Source organism: Borostomias antarcticus (assembly GCF_949987555.1).
Source record: "Borostomias antarcticus genome assembly, chromosome: 17".
NCBI classification, from domain to species: Eukaryota; Metazoa; Chordata; class Actinopteri; order Stomiiformes; family Stomiidae; genus Borostomias; species Borostomias antarcticus.
Genome location: NC_140250.1, coordinates 20,872,625 through 20,893,246, shown reverse-complemented (window position 1 = coordinate 20,893,246; position 20,622 = coordinate 20,872,625). Strand labels below are relative to the sequence as shown.

At 45.2% G+C, this 20,622-nt stretch overlaps 2 protein-coding genes across 2 annotated transcripts in view; one reads left to right on the top strand and one right to left on the bottom strand.

Annotated features, from left to right (window-relative positions):
• Positions 1-2,749: 2,749 nt before the first annotated feature.
• On the top strand, positions 2,750-15,058 carry znf654 (zinc finger protein 654; the record flags this gene model as incomplete). The annotated part of the gene is made up of 12 exons (XM_084452081.1): positions 2,750-2,875; positions 5,900-6,045; positions 6,260-6,341; positions 6,569-6,704; positions 6,824-7,026; positions 7,552-7,688; positions 8,118-8,259; positions 9,634-9,915; positions 10,133-10,960; positions 11,662-12,395; positions 13,377-14,542; positions 14,944-15,058. The coding sequence occupies 12 exons, from the start codon at positions 2,750-2,752 to the stop codon at positions 14,946-14,948; spliced, it is 3,987 nt and encodes a 1,328-aa protein (XP_084308207.1). The 3' UTR covers positions 14,949-15,058.
• A 2,906-nt stretch (positions 15,059-17,964) lies between these two features.
• Positions 17,965-20,622, bottom strand: part of LOC311320100 (uncharacterized protein) — a 14,053-nt gene continuing 11,395 nt past the window's right edge. The window contains exon 11 of the mRNA XM_084451761.1: positions 17,965-20,586. Within this exon, the coding sequence (XP_084307887.1) occupies positions 20,458-20,586 (129 nt within the window). The 3' untranslated portion in view covers positions 17,965-20,457. The remainder of the gene's footprint in view (positions 20,587-20,622) is intronic.

Genomic DNA, 20,622 nt, shown 5'->3' with positions numbered 1-20,622 from the left:
AAAAGAAAAAAATATGCTTATGTCACAGGTTGTTAGTCATCCTGGTTGTAGAGTGTATGTATCTCTGTGGCTGTAACGCTTATTTTGCTGGTGGTGTTGTCTGACTCATGCCTCTCTCTGACCTGCTCTGTGAAAGAACTGGAACCCTTTCACCCCTCGTCTGTGTTAACCATTGGATATGGATATGTAAATGTCACCAGAGTGTATTCATGCAATGTTGGGGATGCAATTCCCAACTACTACATTGGAAGCTGTGGAGCTACACTTAAAGGAGTAGTAAAGGGAAAATCATGTTTATCCCTGTTTTATGGTTACTTATGATCATATACAATGGTTCAGATCAAAAAGTTTACAAAGCACTTTTGAGAAAGTCTGATAAATTGCTCTACCACCGTTTAGGTCATACAATGGATGTGGGTGGGCACGAACCGCAGAGCCAGAGACGGTCGATGAAGCTGTCGCTATACCACGAACCACGGGTGTTTGGTGGTGTGCTTGCAAACATTGCCGACAGATGCCCACCGAAGAGGAAAGTTTGTGCTGTACCGAGTGGGACCTGTTGCTAACAGCTGACATGGCAAACCTTTCGTCTTTAAGAGTTTTTTGAATGCTTTTTCACGGTGCCCACCCACATCCCATCACATCATTGTATGACCAAAACGGTGGTAGAGCAATTATCACTTTCTCAAAAGTGCTAGTTTTGTCAACTTTTTTATCTGAACCATTGTATATGACCATAAGTAACCTTAAAACAGGGCTAAACATGCATTTTCCCTTTACTACTCCTTTAAGCTACCCTTCAGATAAATAGTTTGTTATAAAGCTATTAAGTAGTTCATTACATTGAAACTACTGTACCTGAATGACCAGCTGGAGTGGAATTACCATATCTAAAACAAATGCCATATATGCTACAGATCACTGTATTCAGATGCTAACAGGATGCCTAATTTGAAAAAAGTGATGTACAAAATGGCTGTCTCTAAAAACAGATCGTTGAAGGTGGGTTGTTCACACTTGTATTTTGGGGGTCAAAATGTAATATAATCCATTAGGCATAGACAACATTAGGGAAGGTCTAGGCGGTCTAGACAGTGCATAGACAGGTCAGTGAGACAAACAGAATACAAAATGGTGTGCGATGTGTGTATATACAGTATGTGTACAAATTGTTAATGTGTGTGCAATGTGTAATAGATAAATTCAAATTTATCTTATCGTTTCATGTCTGCAGAGCTAGTACTCATGTGGACAAGGGCTTGTGAGAACACTTTTCATCAACACTGCTTCCTTTTGTAACCTTCTCTGGGTAGCCATTGTTAAGGAAGGACTCTTCTAAGTCCTAGCAGCTTCCCAAGGCCATAAACAATGGCATGGGGTCTTCACATACAGGCCGGCTGTTGACTTGTAGGACTGTCGTACTCTCTGGCAACCCTCTCATATAATTGATTAGTGGAGTCTTACATATTCATGTATGGGTTGTGCCCCCATTGGATATAATGCTGTGTTTGACTGTAATCATGGCTCTTGGCAAAACTTCTGTCTCCCACCAACAAGCCCTAGCTATAACTCGTAACTGTTGGAATAAAGTAACCAGTTTTGGACTTACAAGGGCGAACCTCAGCATTTCACCTACTAATTTTTAATGATTAATCTAACTTCTATAACAGATGTTATTATATGATGTGTGTGTAGTTGTGATATGCAGTGCGCGCCTATGTACAGTACATCAGCGGTCATTTGCAAGTAGTGCAAAATGAATGAAGTCAGAGGGGAGAGGGGGACTTTGGCCTTATTGATGAGGCTGGTGGCAGTCGGGAGGAAGCTGCTTTTATGGCGTGAGGTCTTATAGTCCTGATGGACCACAGCCTCATGCTGGAGGGGAGTGGAACAAAGAGATTGTGACTGGGATGGGAGGGGTCAGCCTCGTTCTAGCCCGCTTCAGGGCCCTGGGGGCGTGCAGGGCCTGGAGGGATAGTGGATTGCATACGATCACCCTAATAGGTAGCTAGTAGTTCACAACACTGAAAAAAAGAAGAAAAGCAATTAACTACTGAATTAAACTTTGAATAATACGTTTGACTACCACCAAGTTCATGCAAAATATGGTTGACTAACGAGTTGAACTACGTAGTGAAACAAGTCTAGGCTACTCCACATGTCAGTTTATGATGCACTATCGCCTACCTGTTACACTCCTGCAGGCTACACTCAGACTACATTTGCTGTGAGAATATAGTGTGATGGCGCCACCCTAGGGGTAATAACAGGGTTACAGAATTCACTCCCAAACTGAATTGTGATGAACTGGTCTTTGCATAATGCATGCATTCATCACTTCTCGTTTTATCTCGGTAAGATAACATATTAGGCTACGTACATATACGTATACCTCAATCAATCGACACCTTATCTGCATCTAGGCTACACCTAAATTCTCTAAGCAATGAATTCCCCTCAACACTACATGTTCTATGTTGTCTGTATCAGTATATTGATGCTTTTAAACCAAAACAATAATCTATTACAAAAATCTATTGTATCTAGTCGATACATCACACACGGGGGCTGGGCATGGGGTGAATAAACGTCCAATAGAAATACAGCATGTACCCGGTAGCCAATCAAAAAAAAGGAATGTAACCGGTAGCCAATCAGAAAAAAGGAATGTAACCGGTAGCCAATCAGAAAAAAGGAAACGGAGATCCCCCTTTGTCCCTATGTGATATCTGCCTGGTAACCATCCAGTATGGCGGACACAGAAAGAGACTCAGAAACAGAAAAGCTAGAATTTGAACTGGATGCGTTGTTTCACCGATATTGTAGCAACGAGTCGACACTGCAAAGCAAGGGATACTGCTCAGAGTTTTGTAAGGTGAGTTAGATATCATATATATTAGATATTAGATGAGTTAGTAACGTTAACGTCCCCCCGACCGCGTTAGCACAGTATCTATGCAAGCTGCAACACAACAATGACGATTAGCTGGTTAAAATGTACAGTTTCTAAGCTAAGCTATCCATCTAGCTTATCTTAGACATCTTTAGATGTACATAGGTAACACTAGACGTGTTGCTTTCGTAACTAGCTAACGTTAAGTAACGTGATGCTAACTACCTGGACGAACTAGCACTGATGCACAACGTTAGCATGCTCAACTTAGGGTGCGTTCGTTTCTAACTGGGAGGTGCAAACTGCGACTTGCTAGGAATTATTAAATAATGGTGCGTTCGTTTGTGGTCGGAGGTGGCAAGTCGCAAGTGGCAAAATACCTACCTCCGACCTGTGTGCATTCGAGCTATATACCATTATATCACAGTTACCTAGTTATATCTATATACCATTATATCACAGTTACCTAGTTATATCTATATACCATTATATCACAGTTACCTAGTTATATCTATACACCATTATATCACAGTTACCTAGTTATATCTATATACCATTATATCACAGTTACCTAGTTATATCTATATACCATTATATCACAGTTACCTAGTTATATCTATATACCATTATATCACAGTCACCTAGTTATATCTATATACCATTATATCACAGTTACCTAGTTATATCTATATACCATTATATCCCAGTTACCTTGTTATATCTATATACCATTATATCACAGTTACCTAGTTATATCTATATACCATTATATCCCAGTTACCTAGTTATATCTATATACCATTATATCACAGTTACCTAGTTATATCTATATACCATTATATCACAGTTACCTAGTTATATCTATATACCATTATATCACAGTTACCTAGTTATATCTATATACCATTATATCAGTTACCTAGTTATATCTATATACCATTATATCAGTTACCTAGTTATATCTATATACCATTATATCAGTTACCTAGTTATATCTATATACCATTATATCACAGTTACCTAGTTATATCTATATACCATTATATCACAGTTACCTAGTTATATATATATACCATTATATCAGTTACCTAGTTATATCTATATACCATTATATCAGTTACCTAGTTATATCTATATACCATTATATCACAGTTACCTAGTTATATCTATATACCATTATATCACAGTTACCTAGTTATATCTATATACCATTATATCACAGTTACCTAGTTATATCTATATACCATTATATCACAGTTACCTAGTTATATCTATATACCATTATATCACAGTTACCTAGTTATATCTATACACCATTATATCACAGTTACCTAGTTATATCTATATACCATTATATCACAGTTACCTAGTTATATCTATATACCATTATATCACAGTTACCTAGTTATATCTATATACCATTATATCACAGTCACCTAGTTATATCTATATACCATTATATCACAGTTACCTAGTTATATCTATATACCATTATATCCCAGTTACCTAGTTATATCTATATACCATTATATCACAGTTACCTAGTTATATCTATATACCATTATATCCCAGTTACCTAGTTATATCTATATACCATTATATCACAGTTACCTAGTTATATCTATATACCATTACATCACAGTTACCTAGTTATATCTATATACCATTATATCACAGTTACCTAGTTATATCTATATACCATTATATCAGTTACCTAGTTATATCTATATACCATTATATCAGTTACCTAGTTATATCTATATACCATTATATCAGTTACCTAGTTATATCTATATACCATTATATCACAGTTACCTAGTTATATCTATATACCATTATATCACAGTTACCTAGTTATATCTATATACCATTATATCAGTTACCTAGTTATATCTATATACCATTATATCACAGTTACCTAGTTATATCTATATACCATTATATCACAGTTACCTAGTTATATCTATATACCATTATATCACAGTTACCTAGTTATATCTATATACCATTATATCACAGTTACCTAGTTATATCTATATACCATTATATCAGTTACCTAGTTATATCTATATACCATTATATCACAGTTACCTAGTTATATCTATATACCATTATATCAGTTACCTAGTTATATCTATATACCATTATATCACAGTTACCTAGTTATATCTATATCCCATTATATCACAGTTACCTAGTTATATCTATATACCATTATATCACAGTTACCTAGTTATATATTTATACCATTATATCACAGTTACCTAGTTATATCTATATACCATTATATCACAGTTACCTAGTTATATCTATATACCATTATATCACAGTTACCTAGTTATATCTATATACCATTATATCACAGTTACCTAGTTATATCTATATACCATTATATCACAGTTACCTAGTTATATCTATATACCATTATATCACAGTTACCTAGTTATATCTATATACCATTATATCACAGTTACCTAGTTATATCTATATACCATTATATCACAGTTACCTAGTTATATCTATATACCATTATATCACAGTTCCCTAGTTATATCTATATACCATTATATCACAGTTACCTAGTTATATCTATATACCATTATATCACAGTTACCTAGTTATATCTATATACCATTATATCACAGTTACCTAGTTATATCTAGTGCATTGGAGCAACTGGGGGCTGAGAAACATATCCGAATTTGCGACGAGGAAGTGTGAGTTCATGCGGTGTTTTATTTAATCATTCCTAGTAGCAAGTCGCAAATTGCCACCTCCCAGTTATAAACGAATGCACCATAACTACCTGGACGAACAAGCACTGATGCATAACGTTAGCAAGCTAAACTTAGCTATGCTAGGTGACGTTACATTTTCGCCTGCTTCGGTCTGGTACTTATTATCTAGCTAGTTAATTGGGTGGCAACAACAATATTCAGACATGCAACCAACAAAGCCTGGTATTTGCTTGTATCTTATCAGTAACAGAATGTCTTTGTTACCCAGTTGGTGGAGGAGCACGCAGGGCGATGGCAGGTGCCTCTGCCCCAGCTCAAGCTGCTCCGGGCAGCTCTCTACCGCTTCACCAAAGCCACCTCTGCCTTTCCGGACGACTGCCAGCATATATGCTATGTTCTCAGCAGTTTGGCCTTGTAAGTACATGCAGCAGCTGCAGAAATATACTCTGAGCTTGAATTGACTCCACGCAATGTTAGAATAACACGATGACACACATTATGTGATGCTGCAACCCATTATTCAAGAATGAAATGGGTTGCAGTTGCATAATTGTTCTTCGGGACCAAACGTTTAAGCCTAGTCTGGATTCATTACGTTCCTTGACATGCCGGAACATTTCACTTACAGGAGCTTCTTCGAGCTGTTGCTGTTCTTCAGAAAAGAGGAGTTCCAAGAGGATCCGTTGAAGGATATATTGCACTCTTTCCAGGTGAGGAAGAACATTATCTGTCATGTTCAGCTCTGGGCTGAGTTTCCCAGAGGCATCGTAGCGCTACGTTCATAGTAAGCTACGGCATTCAATCGTAGCGCTACGATGCCTCTGGGAAACTCAGCCCTGTTTCATATGACCCTGCTGAGCTGTAAAAAATAAATAAATAAAAAGCAGCTAGGTTAGCAGTTGTTCATGCGTGATATGTCTCACGTCCTACACTGCAGAACTGCCACTCCAGCCTGCTGAGACACCAGAATGTGTACCTGCAGCAGGTCAGGCGCATCATCAACAGTGGTGGCCCATGGGAAAACCCCGTGCTGCAGGCCATCCTGAGGGAAGCAGCTCTGCCCCGGACAGATGGTACACACACACACACACACACACACACACACACACACACTGGATGGACCGAAACATACCCACACACACCGGACAGATGGATGGAGTGCGTCATCCTCCTCTCTCTCCCTCGTCTGTAGTGGAGGAGTACTTGAGCTCCGAGGCCCCGTTGCTCTTGGAACTGCGCGTGCGCTACCTGCAGGCCTGTGAGCGCGTGCTGGAGGCCATGGCCCTGGCCAAGAGCTGCCTGGACCACCCGACCACGGGAGGACACCTCTACTTCCATCAGGCCTACCTCACCTGCGTCTACAAGGCTTCGCTCCACGAACACCTGCACAAGACGGTATGAGAGAGAGAGAGAGAAGGAGGTATGAGAGAGAGAAGGAGGTATGAGAGAGAGAAGGAGGTATGAGAGAGAGAGAGAAGGTATGAGAGAGAGAGAGAGAAGGAGGTATGAGAGAGAGAGAGAGAAGAAGGTATGAGAGAAGGAGGTATGAGAGAGAGAGAGAGAAGGAGGTAAGAGAGAGAGAGAAGGAGGTATGAGAGAGAAGGAGGTAAGAGAGAGAGAGAAGGAGGTATGAGAGAGAGAAGGAGGTATGAGAGAGAGAGAAGGAGGTATGAAAGAGAAGGAGGTATGAGAGAGAGAGAGAGAGAGAGAGAGAAGGAGGTATGAGAGAGAGAAGGAGGTATGAGAGAGAGAGAGAGCATGCACTTGGGGATTGTCAGGGGATACATAGAGGTTAAGTGGGGGGATTGAGTGAAGCAAAGAATCTCATGACTGTTATGAGCTTGTGTGACGTGTGTGTGTGTGCGTGTGTGTGTGTGTGTGTGTGTGTGTGTGTGTGTGTGTGTGTGTGTCCCTCCCCAGATGGCTGACATAGATGGGAGAGATGCAGTGGAGATCATCTGTAACACGGAGAGTGTGGTGAAGGATGAGCTGCTGCTCTCTCTGTGCAAAGCCTTCCTCACCCAGCAGTTAGAGAATGGAGACATGTACTACATCTGGTCAGTAACACCATGCACTAAGTTCTGGTAGTAAATGCATATTTAGTTACACATGTAGTATATATGTTAGGGCTGGGTATTGGGCCTCACGATACAATATGACTGAATTCTATCCAGAATTTTCTATATATCTATTCACTGTCTTGTTTTATATATATTCTTTAAAATTTTTTTTTTTTTTTTTTTACTGTATTGATACAGTATGGTGGAAAATCGATACAGTATCATGGCAAAAAGTATCGCTATGTATCAATTTCATTGCACAGCCCTAATAAATGTTGTGTTGATAGCTCTAGTTAGTTCAGGTGATCCATGTTGTTGTGATTGTTGTGCGTAGTTGAGTTTGCCCATGTGCTGTTAAAGCCCCGACTAGTCTAGTTAGTGTGTATAAAATATAAATGGGCCTGTCTGCCCCCCCCCCCCGTACAGGGACCTGGTGTTTTTGTGGAGCAGACTGAACCTCAGGGCCCACCCCTCCAAGCAGGACTTCCTGGCAGAGTGCCAGCAGTTAATGGCTTCCACCACCAACGTCCGAGCCATCTTCCCCTTCATCAAAGTGGTCACAGAAGAGGTGAGTTCCCTGCCTAGATTACCACCCTGGCACGAGGAGCTAGAGCTCACTTCTCTCACTGAAGAGAAAGTGGGGGAGAGGAATTCAAGAGAGAGAGACGGAGAAAAGGAGGTGTTGGGTTGAGATTACTTATTATAAAATGGTTGAGACTGTTGATGTGAAATGGAGTTAACTTAAGATGCACCTTTTTCAAAAGCTCTCATGTATAGGCCTATTTTATTTTTAAATACAGCCCTTTTATACTTTAAATGAGAAATGTGAAGGAGGTCAAGTATCTGGGGGTCTTGTTCACGAGTGAGGGAACCATGGAGAGGGAGTTTGGCCGGAGAATCGGAGCAGCAGGAGCGATTCTTTAATCGCTTTACCGCACTGTTGTGACGAAAAGAGAGCTGAGCCAAAAGGCAAAGCTCTCAATCTACCGGTCAATCATTGTTCCTACTCTCACCTATGGTCATGAAGGATGGGTCATGACCGAAAGAATGAGATCAAGGATACAAGCAGGTGAGATGAGTTTTCTCAGGAGGGTGGCTGGGGTCTCCCTGAGAGATCGGGTGAGAAGTTCAATCATCCGTGAGAGACTCGGAGTAGAGCCGCTGCTCCTTTGCGTCGAAAGGAGCCAGTTGAAGTGGTTCGGGCATCTAGTGAGGATGCCTCCTGGGTGCCTGGGAGGAGGCCACGAGGTAGACCCAGGACCAGGTAGCAGGATTACATTACCGCACTGGCCTGTGAGCGGCTAAAGATCCCCCAGGCAGAGCTGGTTGATGTTGCTAAGGAAAAAGGATGTGTGGGGCCCTCTGTTAGAACTGCTACCTCTGCGACTCGGCCCGGGATGAGTGGATGAAGATGGATGGATGGATGAAAAAATAACTTTTGTTTATAGTAGGCCTAGCCTACCCTCCAGTTAAATATGAAAACTGACTGAATTTTAATTAAATACCCCTGCTTTATGGCATCAAAACTTGCCAGTAAAAGAATGTGTTTTCAATTTAAGTGTGCAGGGCCTACTTCAGATTAGTATAACTCGCACTGACACTTGATGGGTATTGCTTATGGACAGATGAGGAGGTTGTTATTGATCCCTGGGGGAAATTGTGCTGTTACAGCATCAAAAGACAAATGATCACAATCCTCACTTTTTTTTTTTTTATACAATGGACCCAAGATATACAGAAATGCAAATGTACAAGCGTATAACAGTAGATAGGTTCCTTAGCATGCCTAGATTGTGCAAATATGTCTCAGGCGTACAAGAGCTTGTAAATGTACAAAATGTCCCAAGAGCCTCTGCTCTGACTCAGGTCCAGTGTCCAGCCAATCAGGGGGCCTGTAGCTCTTCTCAGTGCAACGCCCCCACCATCCTCTATGTTCCGTCAGATGGGCAGCGAGGGCGTGCAGTTCTGCGTGGAGCTGTGTGCTCAGGCCCTGCAGCGTGACGCCCAGGCGGACCCCCAGACGCGCTCCCTGGTCTGCAAGACCATCGCCTTCCTGCTGCCCCGGGACCTGGAGGTGTGCCGGGCCGCCGCCCTGCTGGTCCTCCGCCTGGAGCGCAGCCTGGAGGCCTACAGGACCGTGTGTCTGCTGTACCGACACCCCGACCAGGAGCAACACCCGCACCGCAGCCCCGTCAGGACCAACGTCCGCTTCCACATCCTGCAGGTCAGACCGGGAACTCCTACGAAACGTACCGGGGGCCGCTTTCTCGAACAGCAGTTAAGCCCAGTTCTAGACGAGGGTCGTTTGCTTTTAGACTAGGTGCAATATTTTCCCCAGTGAACTGGCCTCAAGTTTAGCGGTTGTGTATCTGAATGTGAGCGCGTTTGTGATCGGAGTGCGAGATTTTCAGCGACTGCTCTTGATTCCTCTCTTCTCCCAGGTGTTGAAGGAAGGCCTCTGCTTCGACCCGGAGTTCTGTGACCTTCTCACCCTGAGGACCAACTGTCTGGAGCTAATGAGCGACAAGGCCATGAAGGCTGCCCTCAGCGAGATGGAGGAGGAGGAGGAGATGGAGGAGGAGGAGGAGATGGTAGAGAAGTTGATACCAAATGACCTGAGCATGCCTGAGGTCTGCGGCCAACCCACAGACACCCCCCAACTCCACCCTGACCCAGCTCCTGGGTCCCCCAGCCCTGTGAAGGGAGAGGAGGGAGCGGGGGTGGACAGAGAAGGAGGGGAGGCTCCTCCTGAGCCCATAGAAGACGGGAAAGGCAAGAGGAGGTGGTGGATAAGGAGAAAGAGGAGGAGGAGGAGGCGACACAACTCTGACGATGCCGATTCGGGAGATGACCCAGAAATCAAGTATGCCATCAAGCCCAGTAACACAGACAGCATGTCTAAATACTCCCTGAGACGCCATCGCGAGGAGAGCAGCCTCAAGCAGCCGGTCGACCGGCAGAGAGAGTACCTGGCCAGGCGTGCCAAGAACACCATTCGGAAGAGGCGGGGCAAGAAGACAAGATGGCTTCTCCTGGAGATGAGCAGGCAGGCGGAGAACACTGCCCCCGAGGGCACCCGGGATAGAGGGCAGGGCCGGGGGAGGCGGGGTAAGCGGCACGCCCTCAGGACTATGTCGACGACGGAGCTTTCCTACCCTGAGAATGAAGTGTTTCTGGAGGAGGAGGATAGGGAGAGCGGTTTTACGGGAGACGGAGTTGAACGGGTGGGAGGGTGCGAGGACTCGTGTGTGGAAGAGGTGGATGCGAGGGTGGACACGCAGGACTGCGCGAGGCAGGAGAAGGGACCGGAGGACCATGGGGATATGGTAGACCCTGGCAGTCTGCAGTCCACCCTGCCTCAAACAGATTCCGACATGAAGCTTTCAGAGGAGGAGCGTTGGCCCCCTGCTGTGTCGGCAGAGCCGGAGCTCGATGGTCCAGCCATGATGTTTGAAGAGGATCCACTGCAGCTGTTCCACAGCTACTCGAAAATTCTTAAAGACCCTGCCGAGAATGAACCACAACCCCCGGAACAACCTGGGTCGGTGGTAGACGACAGCGCAGTATTGGAGCAGAACCCATCACTGGAGGATGAGTCTATCAACGAGGTCAGTCATACTGTTACTTAGTGCTCTGTGGGTCAAGGAAGGATGCTACTGCTTCTTTTCCATGATCTGTGTGTGTGTGTGTGTGTTTGATGTCTCCGATGTCTTGTAAATGTGTAATACCCTTGTGCCCCACCAATGAATCTAGCTAATCAGACGTCTCTCCATCTCACTCTCTCTGACTGTCTTGTTCCGTCTCTCTCTCTCTCTCTCTTTCTCTACCCCTCCAGGGTGAAGTAATGAAGCCATGGAAGGTCCGGGCCCTTCGTGCCAGGCGTTATGCCCCCCTGCAGTACCACTGTGACTCCTGCCACAAGGACTTCAAAGGAGGGAATGTGTTGAGGCACAGCATAGCCCACCTGAAGAGGAGGAGGCTGCGATGCATCTTCTGCAGCACCATCTTCAAGAAGTACAACCTGGCCAAGCAGCACGTCCTGCAGCACATAGAGGAACTGCTGAATAAGGCGTGTGAGAGTCCAGAAGAACCATGCAGCACAGGAACCGGCGCCAAGCCTCCTCCTCCTCCTCCTCCTCCTTCCGTCAACGGAACCATGGAACCACTCGATTATGAGGCCCCAACCAGCAAAATGACACCCAAGATAGAGATTACGAAACCCAAGACGGAGATTACGAAACCCAAGACGGAGATTATGATACCCAAAACGGAGATTACGAAACCCAAGCCCGAGATTACGAAACCCAAATCCGAGATCAAGAAACCCAAGCCCGAGATCACGAAGCAGGCCCGGATCATCCAGAACCTCCGAATTCTCATCAAGAAGACCAACAACCACAACAAAAAACTGATGAAGCCCAACATCCCCGAACAGAAGCTGGTAGATTTCAGGGACGAGCAGGTGATAGTGAAGGGTAAACTGGTGATTCTGAGGGGCGCATCGTCTCCCGTGAAGGAGAACGAGGCAGGGGAGAACGGGGTCAGGAAGGAGTACCACCTGTGTCCCGCGGAGGGCTGTGATAAGATCTTTGTGAAGATCGGTCCGTCGCTGCTCAAGCATGCCCTGGGCTTCCACATGGGAGACCGCGCGGTGCTGGAGTGGGCCTTCCTGCGGAGCAAGGGCAGGTGCATCTACTGCCAAAGGTATGTTTCCTGACAGACTATTACACACTACATACAGTACTACACTACTACATTAGTTCATTAAAGGAGTAGTAAAGGGAAAATGCATGTTTAGCCCTGTTTTAAGGTTACATTGTATCATATACAATGGTTCAGATCAAAATGTTGACAAAGCTAGCATTTTCGAGAAAGTTGATGATTGCTCTACCACCGTTGAGGTCATACAATGGATGTGGATGGGCATCTTGAAAAATCATTCAAAAACATGTGAAACTCTCGATTTCAAAGACAAGAAGCTCACCGAGGGTGACTTGTATTGAAGCGACCGTTGTAGATGTGTAGATCAATCCGCAGAGGGGATTCAGGAAGCGGAACTACTTACGGTAGCTATTGTTATTGTTTATGTTGCTACGCTACCTAGTTTGCGGTTTTTTTAGTTTACACACGTATGTGCTGCGACTAAATAGTTCTATGCTAAATATTTAAAAAAGCCTTTCCAGATGAACTAGAATCTTACTTTATGGCGAATTACGAATTATATGTCAGAACGCCAACTAACACCTTGGTGAGTTTCTTGTCTTTGAAATCGAGTTTAACATGTTTTTGAATGATTTTTCAAGATGCCCATCCACATCCATTGTATGACCAAAACGGTGGTAGAGCAATTATCAACTTTCTCGAAAATGCTAGCTTTGTCAACGTTTTGATTTGAACCATTGTATATGATCATAAGTAACCTTAAAACAGGGCTAAACATGCATTTTTCCTTTACTACTCCTTTAACAGCTTTTTCCCGGGTCCACAACAATAATGTCCTGACATAACAATGTCTTCTCAAAACACCACTGGAAGGTTAATGTATTCCCATGAACACCAGGATATTGCTGTTGTCACGTTCTACTGGAGATTTATCATAGAGATTGCCGATGTGTAAGAACAGAGATATAATCTCTCTTTTTTGTCCTAACATTGTCCCGTCGACCTCTCGTCTTCCCACAACAGGCGCATGCTGAACGCCCAACACTACATCGACCACATGAAGGTGCATGACGCCCCCCTCAGACAAATATGTGTCCACCTAAGCTGCAGCCTGCGTTTCAAGACCCCCCCAGAGCTGAAGGATCACACAGAGACCCACCAGCCCTTCCAACCCCAATGTCTCTTCCCTGGCTGCGAGCTGATCTTCGCCACACTCACCAGTCTCCAGGACCACGAGTGGAGGCACTACACCCAGCCGCAGCTCTCGGACAAGGATGGCGCGGTGCAGGCCACCCCCACGCCGGTCAACCCCGAGGCCCCCTGGAAACAGAGGGTGAAGATCGAGGAGCTGTGGCAGCAGAAAGGGAAGAGTCGGAAGGAGACGGCCAGCCCTAGCACCCAGGTCTCTGTCTCCACTGAAGCTGCAGGCATGAGGGCAGAGTGCCAGACGCTGGAGTTGGACGCTAACGGCCAGGCTTTGGCCAGCTCTACGGGACCGGCTCTGGACGTAGCCTTCGGTGGCCTCCCTGGTGACTGCAGCCAGAGGCCCATCAACGGGCACGATGAGCCCACGACCCACCAGGCCCCAGGAGGAGAGATGCCCACCTCTACGCCGGCCCCGACCGCCTCTATTCCCGCCCCGACCGCCTGTATGCCGGCTCCGACCACCTCTACGCCCGCCCCGACCGCCTCTACGACCACGTCTCCGACTTCGCCGACCGCCTCTCTGCCCGCTGGGTCGCCACCGGGGCCGAAGTCGGCGCCCGAGGACAGTAAGTCCCCAGAGGAGGCCGACCGCCAGTGCATGGACGTCAGGGAGACGGGGGAGCTGGTCACTCTCTCCGAGGTGACGAGGACCTGCGCGGAGCCCGTCATCCCGACCCACAAGACCTTCAAGCCCGAGGACTCCTACGTGCCCTACGTCAAGGCCCCCTTCATCCGCCCCCCCCCCTCCACGTATCTGGACGAGTCGGCGCTCTCGATGCGCAAGCGCAGGATATCCCCCCAGGCCCCGCCCTGCTCGTCGTACGGCGGTAAGAGCCGCCCGCCGTCGGTCAAGCAGAAGACGGCCCCTCAGAGGCAGCGCTGCTCCAAATGCCTGACCTCCTTCAGCGGCCCGGAGCAGCTGCAGAAACACCAGGCCCTCAACACCTGCTCCTCCCTCTTCAGCCTAGACTCCGATGACGACAGTGAGTAGAGCGTCACAAGACCAGGGGTGCGTTCAAATTCAGCGAACGTTTGCGAACGTTAGCAAACTATTTTCCGTTAGCTTTGTGTTCGCCGCCAACGTTTGCTAACAGAAGCTAACAGTCTGGAGAGGTAGTTCGCCAGTAACGGAACGAGGATCACAATGGACCCAGGCTTACTGGAGATGTGCTCCCATGGGGATTGTTGCGTTTATGCGAACTATTTGGAACGTTCATTAAAAGCCGTTCAAATGTGACCGTTTGGAGAAAACATGTTTGCGACGAACGTTCGCCTCTGTTAGCTGAATTTGAACGCAGCCCAGGACCGTGAGGCCGAGACACGACGGCCGGACGTGTTTACGACATTCACATGGCGGGTGTTGATATTTGTTTTGTCTTGGCAGGTTAGAGGTGACCAGCAGATACCAGGCTGTTGGTGGGTCAGAGCTGTGACCAGCGGCGTCCTCAGCTCGAACCCGGAGTGTCGCTCATCAGTATTGCTTCTGCCCTCGCTTGCCCCCTCACTGGGTTCGATCTCTGGTCCTTTGACTTACAAACACACGTGACCACCTCTCATAAACACAGCTTTGGCTTTTTGTTTGGCTTCATACTGAGGACTAAGTTTAAAGGGGTAGTTCAGAATTTTGGACATACCAGTAATGTCTCAATTCCGACTTGTGTTGATGTTATTTATCGATAGAGACCATTTTCAGCTGATCACATGCTGTCCTTCTTGTGGGCATACACATCTTGCTAATGCTAGCGCAGGCTAGCATCCACTACCAAACTCAGCTACCAGTCATATCAATGTTTAATCCTTCATAGACAAATATCTTAATCTTATTGCTAATTAGAAACAGGGTTGGAAGTTGTGACCAGGTGCAGCCATCTTACTTTTTTTTTTAAACTTTTGCGGCGCGTCAACGCACGTTTTGTAAGTAGATGTATTTACATAGTCGATGACGTTGACGTCGACGCATTGCCTCAGCCCTACAATGACTCAAATCGCATTGGGCGGAAGTACAGTGGCGCAAGTACAGTGGCGCAAGTACAGTGGCGGAGCAATACTTTATATAGTGCTGGACAGTAGTAGTTTGCCACAGCCTTTGTCCATTCCTGAGTCTGATGATGAAGTACTAATATCGAAACGTTAGTCATTGCACCAGAAAGTAGAAATATTGCTCAGAGAGCACAGACCTCTGCCCCTGAATGCATTTTGTGGCCCTGTGCCAAAATTGAATGAGTTCTAAATTGGCCCATGCTACACCCCTCCACCAAGTTTCATAAAAAGCAGTCTGGTAGTTTTTGCGTAATCATAGTCCAAAAAATGAATGGAAGTGAATGGGCAGTCCGGCTGTGTTTGGGCAGCCCGTGGACCTGACCCGTGATTCGGATCCGGTTTAAAATTGAAGGGGTTGTATAGTAAGTTGGCCCATGCTACACCACCGAGTTTAATTAAAATCAGTCAGGTAGTTTTTGTGTAATCCTGGTTCAAAAAATGAATGGAGGTGAATGGCCGGCCATGATTGGGTGTCCCGTGGACCTGACTCGTGCTTAGGATCTGCTCCAAAATGTAATGGCTACTAAGTTGGACAATGCTACACCCTTCCACATAGTTTCGTGAAAATCGGTCCTGTCCTTTTTGCGTAATCCTGCAAAGAGACAAACACGCACACACGCCACCAAAAACATTACCTCTTGCCCAGCGCTGTCGCTGGGGCAGAGGTAACAAAAAGGCCCCACCCCTTAGAGGCACCGGACTGCTCACCTGAGGCGATGCGCGGTGGAATCTCTTGTGTTATGAGTGTTTCATTGAGTTTGGTGGATGCTACCCTGGTACCTCTAGGTTTCACCAGCATTAGCAAAACGTGTATGTCCACAAGAAGGACAGACGGGAATCAGCTGAAAATGGTCTCCATCGATCAAGAACAGAATGGATGAGCCGGCCAATAAGAATCCATGTCCAAAATTCCCAACTAACCATTTAACCAGTTCAACTTGACGCTAGCCTGCGCCCTAGCCTGGAGCTTGACCTTTGAACTGCTGGAGGAAAAGGACTAGGGGCCCGATTGGAAGCAGGTTTTGACCACTGACTCCCACCACTTGACCCTAGTGAACTCTACAGGGCTATCCCCACCAGTCAACCTATACAGTACAACCCACAGACCAGTCTGTCAGTACAACCCACAGACCAGTCTTACAGTACAACCCACAGACCAGTCTTACAGTACAACCCACAGACCAGTCTCACAGTACAACCCACAGACCAGTCTCACAGTACAACCCACAGACCAGTCTCACAGTACAACCCACAGACCAGTCTCACAGTACAACCCACAGACCAGTCTCACAGTACAACCCACAGACCAGTCTTACAGTACAACCCACAGACCAGTCTCACAGTACAACCCACAGACCAGTCTGTCAGTACAACCCACAGACCAGTCTCACAGTACAACCCACAGACCAGTCTTACAGTACAACCCACATAGACCAGTCTTACAGTACAACCCACAGACCAGTACAACCCACAGACCAGTCTTACAGTACAACCCACAGACCAGTTTTACAGTGCAACCCACAGACCAGTCTGTCTAACACTGAGGTCAAGTAGTCCTTCCACCTGCTATATCCGCTGTATATAGAACTGATAAACACTCAGTGGTTCCATCACTGATTCACTAAGCCTCATGTTACATACAATATGCTTTATAATCTAGGAGATAAGGAAAATGCACTAATGTTTTTCAAGACTGCTTGTAATAATTTCACAATGTAAATGACCTGTTATGATCAGTGTTATCGTTCTTACTGGATTTTTGTTATGTACAAACGAGAAGTAAATTTGCCGTCTATGCATTTGATGACAAATATTTTGGAGGAAGCGCCTGAATCAGATGTGATTTACATGTTTATGTATAAATGCATCATGATTATGATAAGGACACTTAGAAGAAAGGTGTTGTGTACAAATGTATATATTTAAATATGTAAATTTGTACCAAAAAGGGTTTATTTTTCTTAAAGAAAATCAACGACTTGTTTCAATAAACAGTTTATAAACCAAAGGGAGCCTGCCTTGTATTGGGAATATTTAAGACAATTTATTACTAGGACTTGGAAATGGCTCAAAAGCCATTTGTGGTATGTATGAACTTCATAGACATTGTAAAGATGCTTGTATACTTAGTCTTGTATACTTAACAATCTTTGACAGTTACTGGGAGAAGAGGTCAAAAAGACAGCAGACCCCTAAACTAGAATAATATTTTATTTAGATATTCATTGCATAATTTCCATCATAAAAGTATTGCTTTAAAGTTACAGTAGGTTGTAGTTGCATTCAGGCAAGAGCATGATAGAAGCCTTAACAGTGTTCGTATAACAGGTTTGCATCACAGTCTTTCTGATACAGGGAGAGTCGGTAAGCTTAGGGAGGGAAGAACGGACTAGAAATTCTCATTTGTAAAAAGACAAACAGTAATCCAGCTAGCCTGTTATGTAGACTACACAGAGTGCAGACTATCCATATCAGCTCGGGGGGGGGGGGGGGGGGGGTGGGGGAAGAGAGAGAAGGGTCTACCTTTGAGCATGACAGCAGTCTCTGAGGTAAGCTCACTCATGCAGGGTCAGGGGTCAAAGGCACTGGCCACGGGGGAGGGGGCTAGGATCCTAGCTACAGTACATGTCTCAGGATTAGAGTCACAGCCCAAGCATCACATGCTTCCATCACATTCCGGTCATCATAACATGCATGCATTTCAGTGAGTGACAAAGTGAATGACATCGGCGGGCTACAGTTTCTCACATGCTGTTCAAGCTTGGTAAATTATGCGGAAATAGTCACCAGTCGAGAACCAATAACCTAAACTGTGGAAGACAAGAATTTGTTCTTTACTAGTGTCACTTGTTATTATAGAAGGTTTTAAAGGATTAGTAAAGGGAACATGCATGTTTAGCCCTGTTTTAAGGTTACTTATGATCATATACAATGGTTCAGATCAAAACGTTGACAAAACTAGCACTTTTGAGAAAGTCTGATAATTGCTCTACCACCGTTTTGGTCATACAATGGATGTGAAAAATGTCCCCTTTACTACTCCTTTAATGACGGTGACTGTGATGTAGTCAGTTCACTTACTCTTGACAAACGTACTAATTGTAAGTGGCTTTGGATGACAGTGTCTGGGAAATGACCGCAAATGTAAATTAGATATTAGATTAAGAATAAGACTCACTCTCAAAACAGAACAGTTGTTGATGGCCAAGGCTTAGTGAGGAGCATTAGCCCTTCTACAGTGGATAAAAATCCCTTTAAAATGGACCGGTAACTCCAGTTGGAGTTGACACGGTAGTGCTAGGTCAACAGTAGATTAGCTGTGCTACTGTGGTAGTGCTAGGCTTGCATTAGGCCAACTCTGTTACAGCAGACAGTGTTCAGAGAGAAATTAAGCCCAGTTTACTCGCACTGCATCATGAGGCGGCTGACCTGAGATAGACACACAGTTGCATTGTGGATAAAGAGGGAAATACAACTCTGTCGTTGTTACCCTTGAGAAAAGAGTTCCATATGAATATTTTTTACATGCAAGGCTCTGAATGCCAGATAAGATCATAAGGCTGCTTCTATGAGCTTTCAAACGACCCCAGGGGCGACAAAATGTGTGATGTTTCAATAAGAGATTCTTCACCAATATGATAAATATTAGTTTCTACTGTTTTGATATGCAAATAGTTGCATGATTGCGAAATGTAAAAATTAGACTCTCAAAAGTTTAATTTCATGCACATAATAAATAGCTGTGCTAAAAAGCAGCAAGATGATTCAAGACTTCAAATGGAAGATCCAGTTAGGAAGGGAAGTAAACAAACGTGTGAATGTACACGCTGCAGGAAGGCAGGAGGTCATAGGTCGTCATGGCCCACAGACACGCATGCGCTAGCGCGCGTTCCTAGATGAATCTACTGTGATGCCGACTGCCCTCAGTCTCTGTGCTGAGGGCAGCATGTATTTAGTATGGCTTGTTGGGCCAGTGGCCGTGGCGTCAGCCTGTTTCTACAGTGCCTCGGTCATCATCAGGTCACTAAGTGACATCGTAGAATGCGGAAACAGCCGGACACCCAGGCCACTGGGGCTGTGGTTGATGTTCGGACTACAGCAGGTACACTTGACCCTTAAAGTCGCACTGAAACGGACGTTTGAGATCATCCAAGTTCCGTAGTTTGACGTATTTCCGACCCAAACAAGCTATGAGGGTGGGACATATGTTTAGAGGAATTTGATTGGAACATTGACAAGTGGGCGGGTTTTAAGAACTTTAGATTCAAAAGAAGGATAGCGTTGATTGATGGGTGGATGTCATGAGATTATTGGCCTAAAATCTAAGGTACTTGTTCTCGTCATTTGCACGTGACCTACCGTTTTCCAGGAAGTAAGAAATTACATACTTTGATATAAGATTACAACAAAAGTAGAATTTTGTAAAATGTTTGGCATACATCGTTGAATAGGTGAACACTATGACCAATTATGTGAACCAAAATGGGACAGAATACTTTTTTCATTTCAGTGCGACTTTAAGCCTAATGTATGCTTCTTGAAAAGTGTCGCTCGACAAAAAAAAAGTGTCGCAGAAAAAAACGTTGATGCGCGACAGCCCTCGGCGACACTTTTTTCCACAAAAAGTGTCGCCCATGACGTCAAAAGTGTCGAGCGACGGTTTTAAAAGCATCGAGCGACGAAGCATGAATTGGGCTTTACCCCCCCCCCCCCCCATGTGAGAGGGCTGGGGGGTGAGTGGTCAGTAGGTCCCGTCAGAGGGCAATCGGAGGGGTTCTTCTTGGTTTGGTACAGTAGGTTTAGATCAGTGGATGATGTGGATCTGTTCCTTTCCGAGGGTGCTGTCGGTCTGTCTCACTCAGTGGCTGCTGTTGGTGCCCCAGTCGTAGGGCAGGTAGGTGACCCGGAACTTCCCCGCAGAGATGACACTCTCCAGGCTGGACTTCTTAGGAGATTCACTCATGTGGTCCAAGACCCAGTTCAGCAGCTGAGAGGTGGCGGTACACAGCGTTGACAATATAAG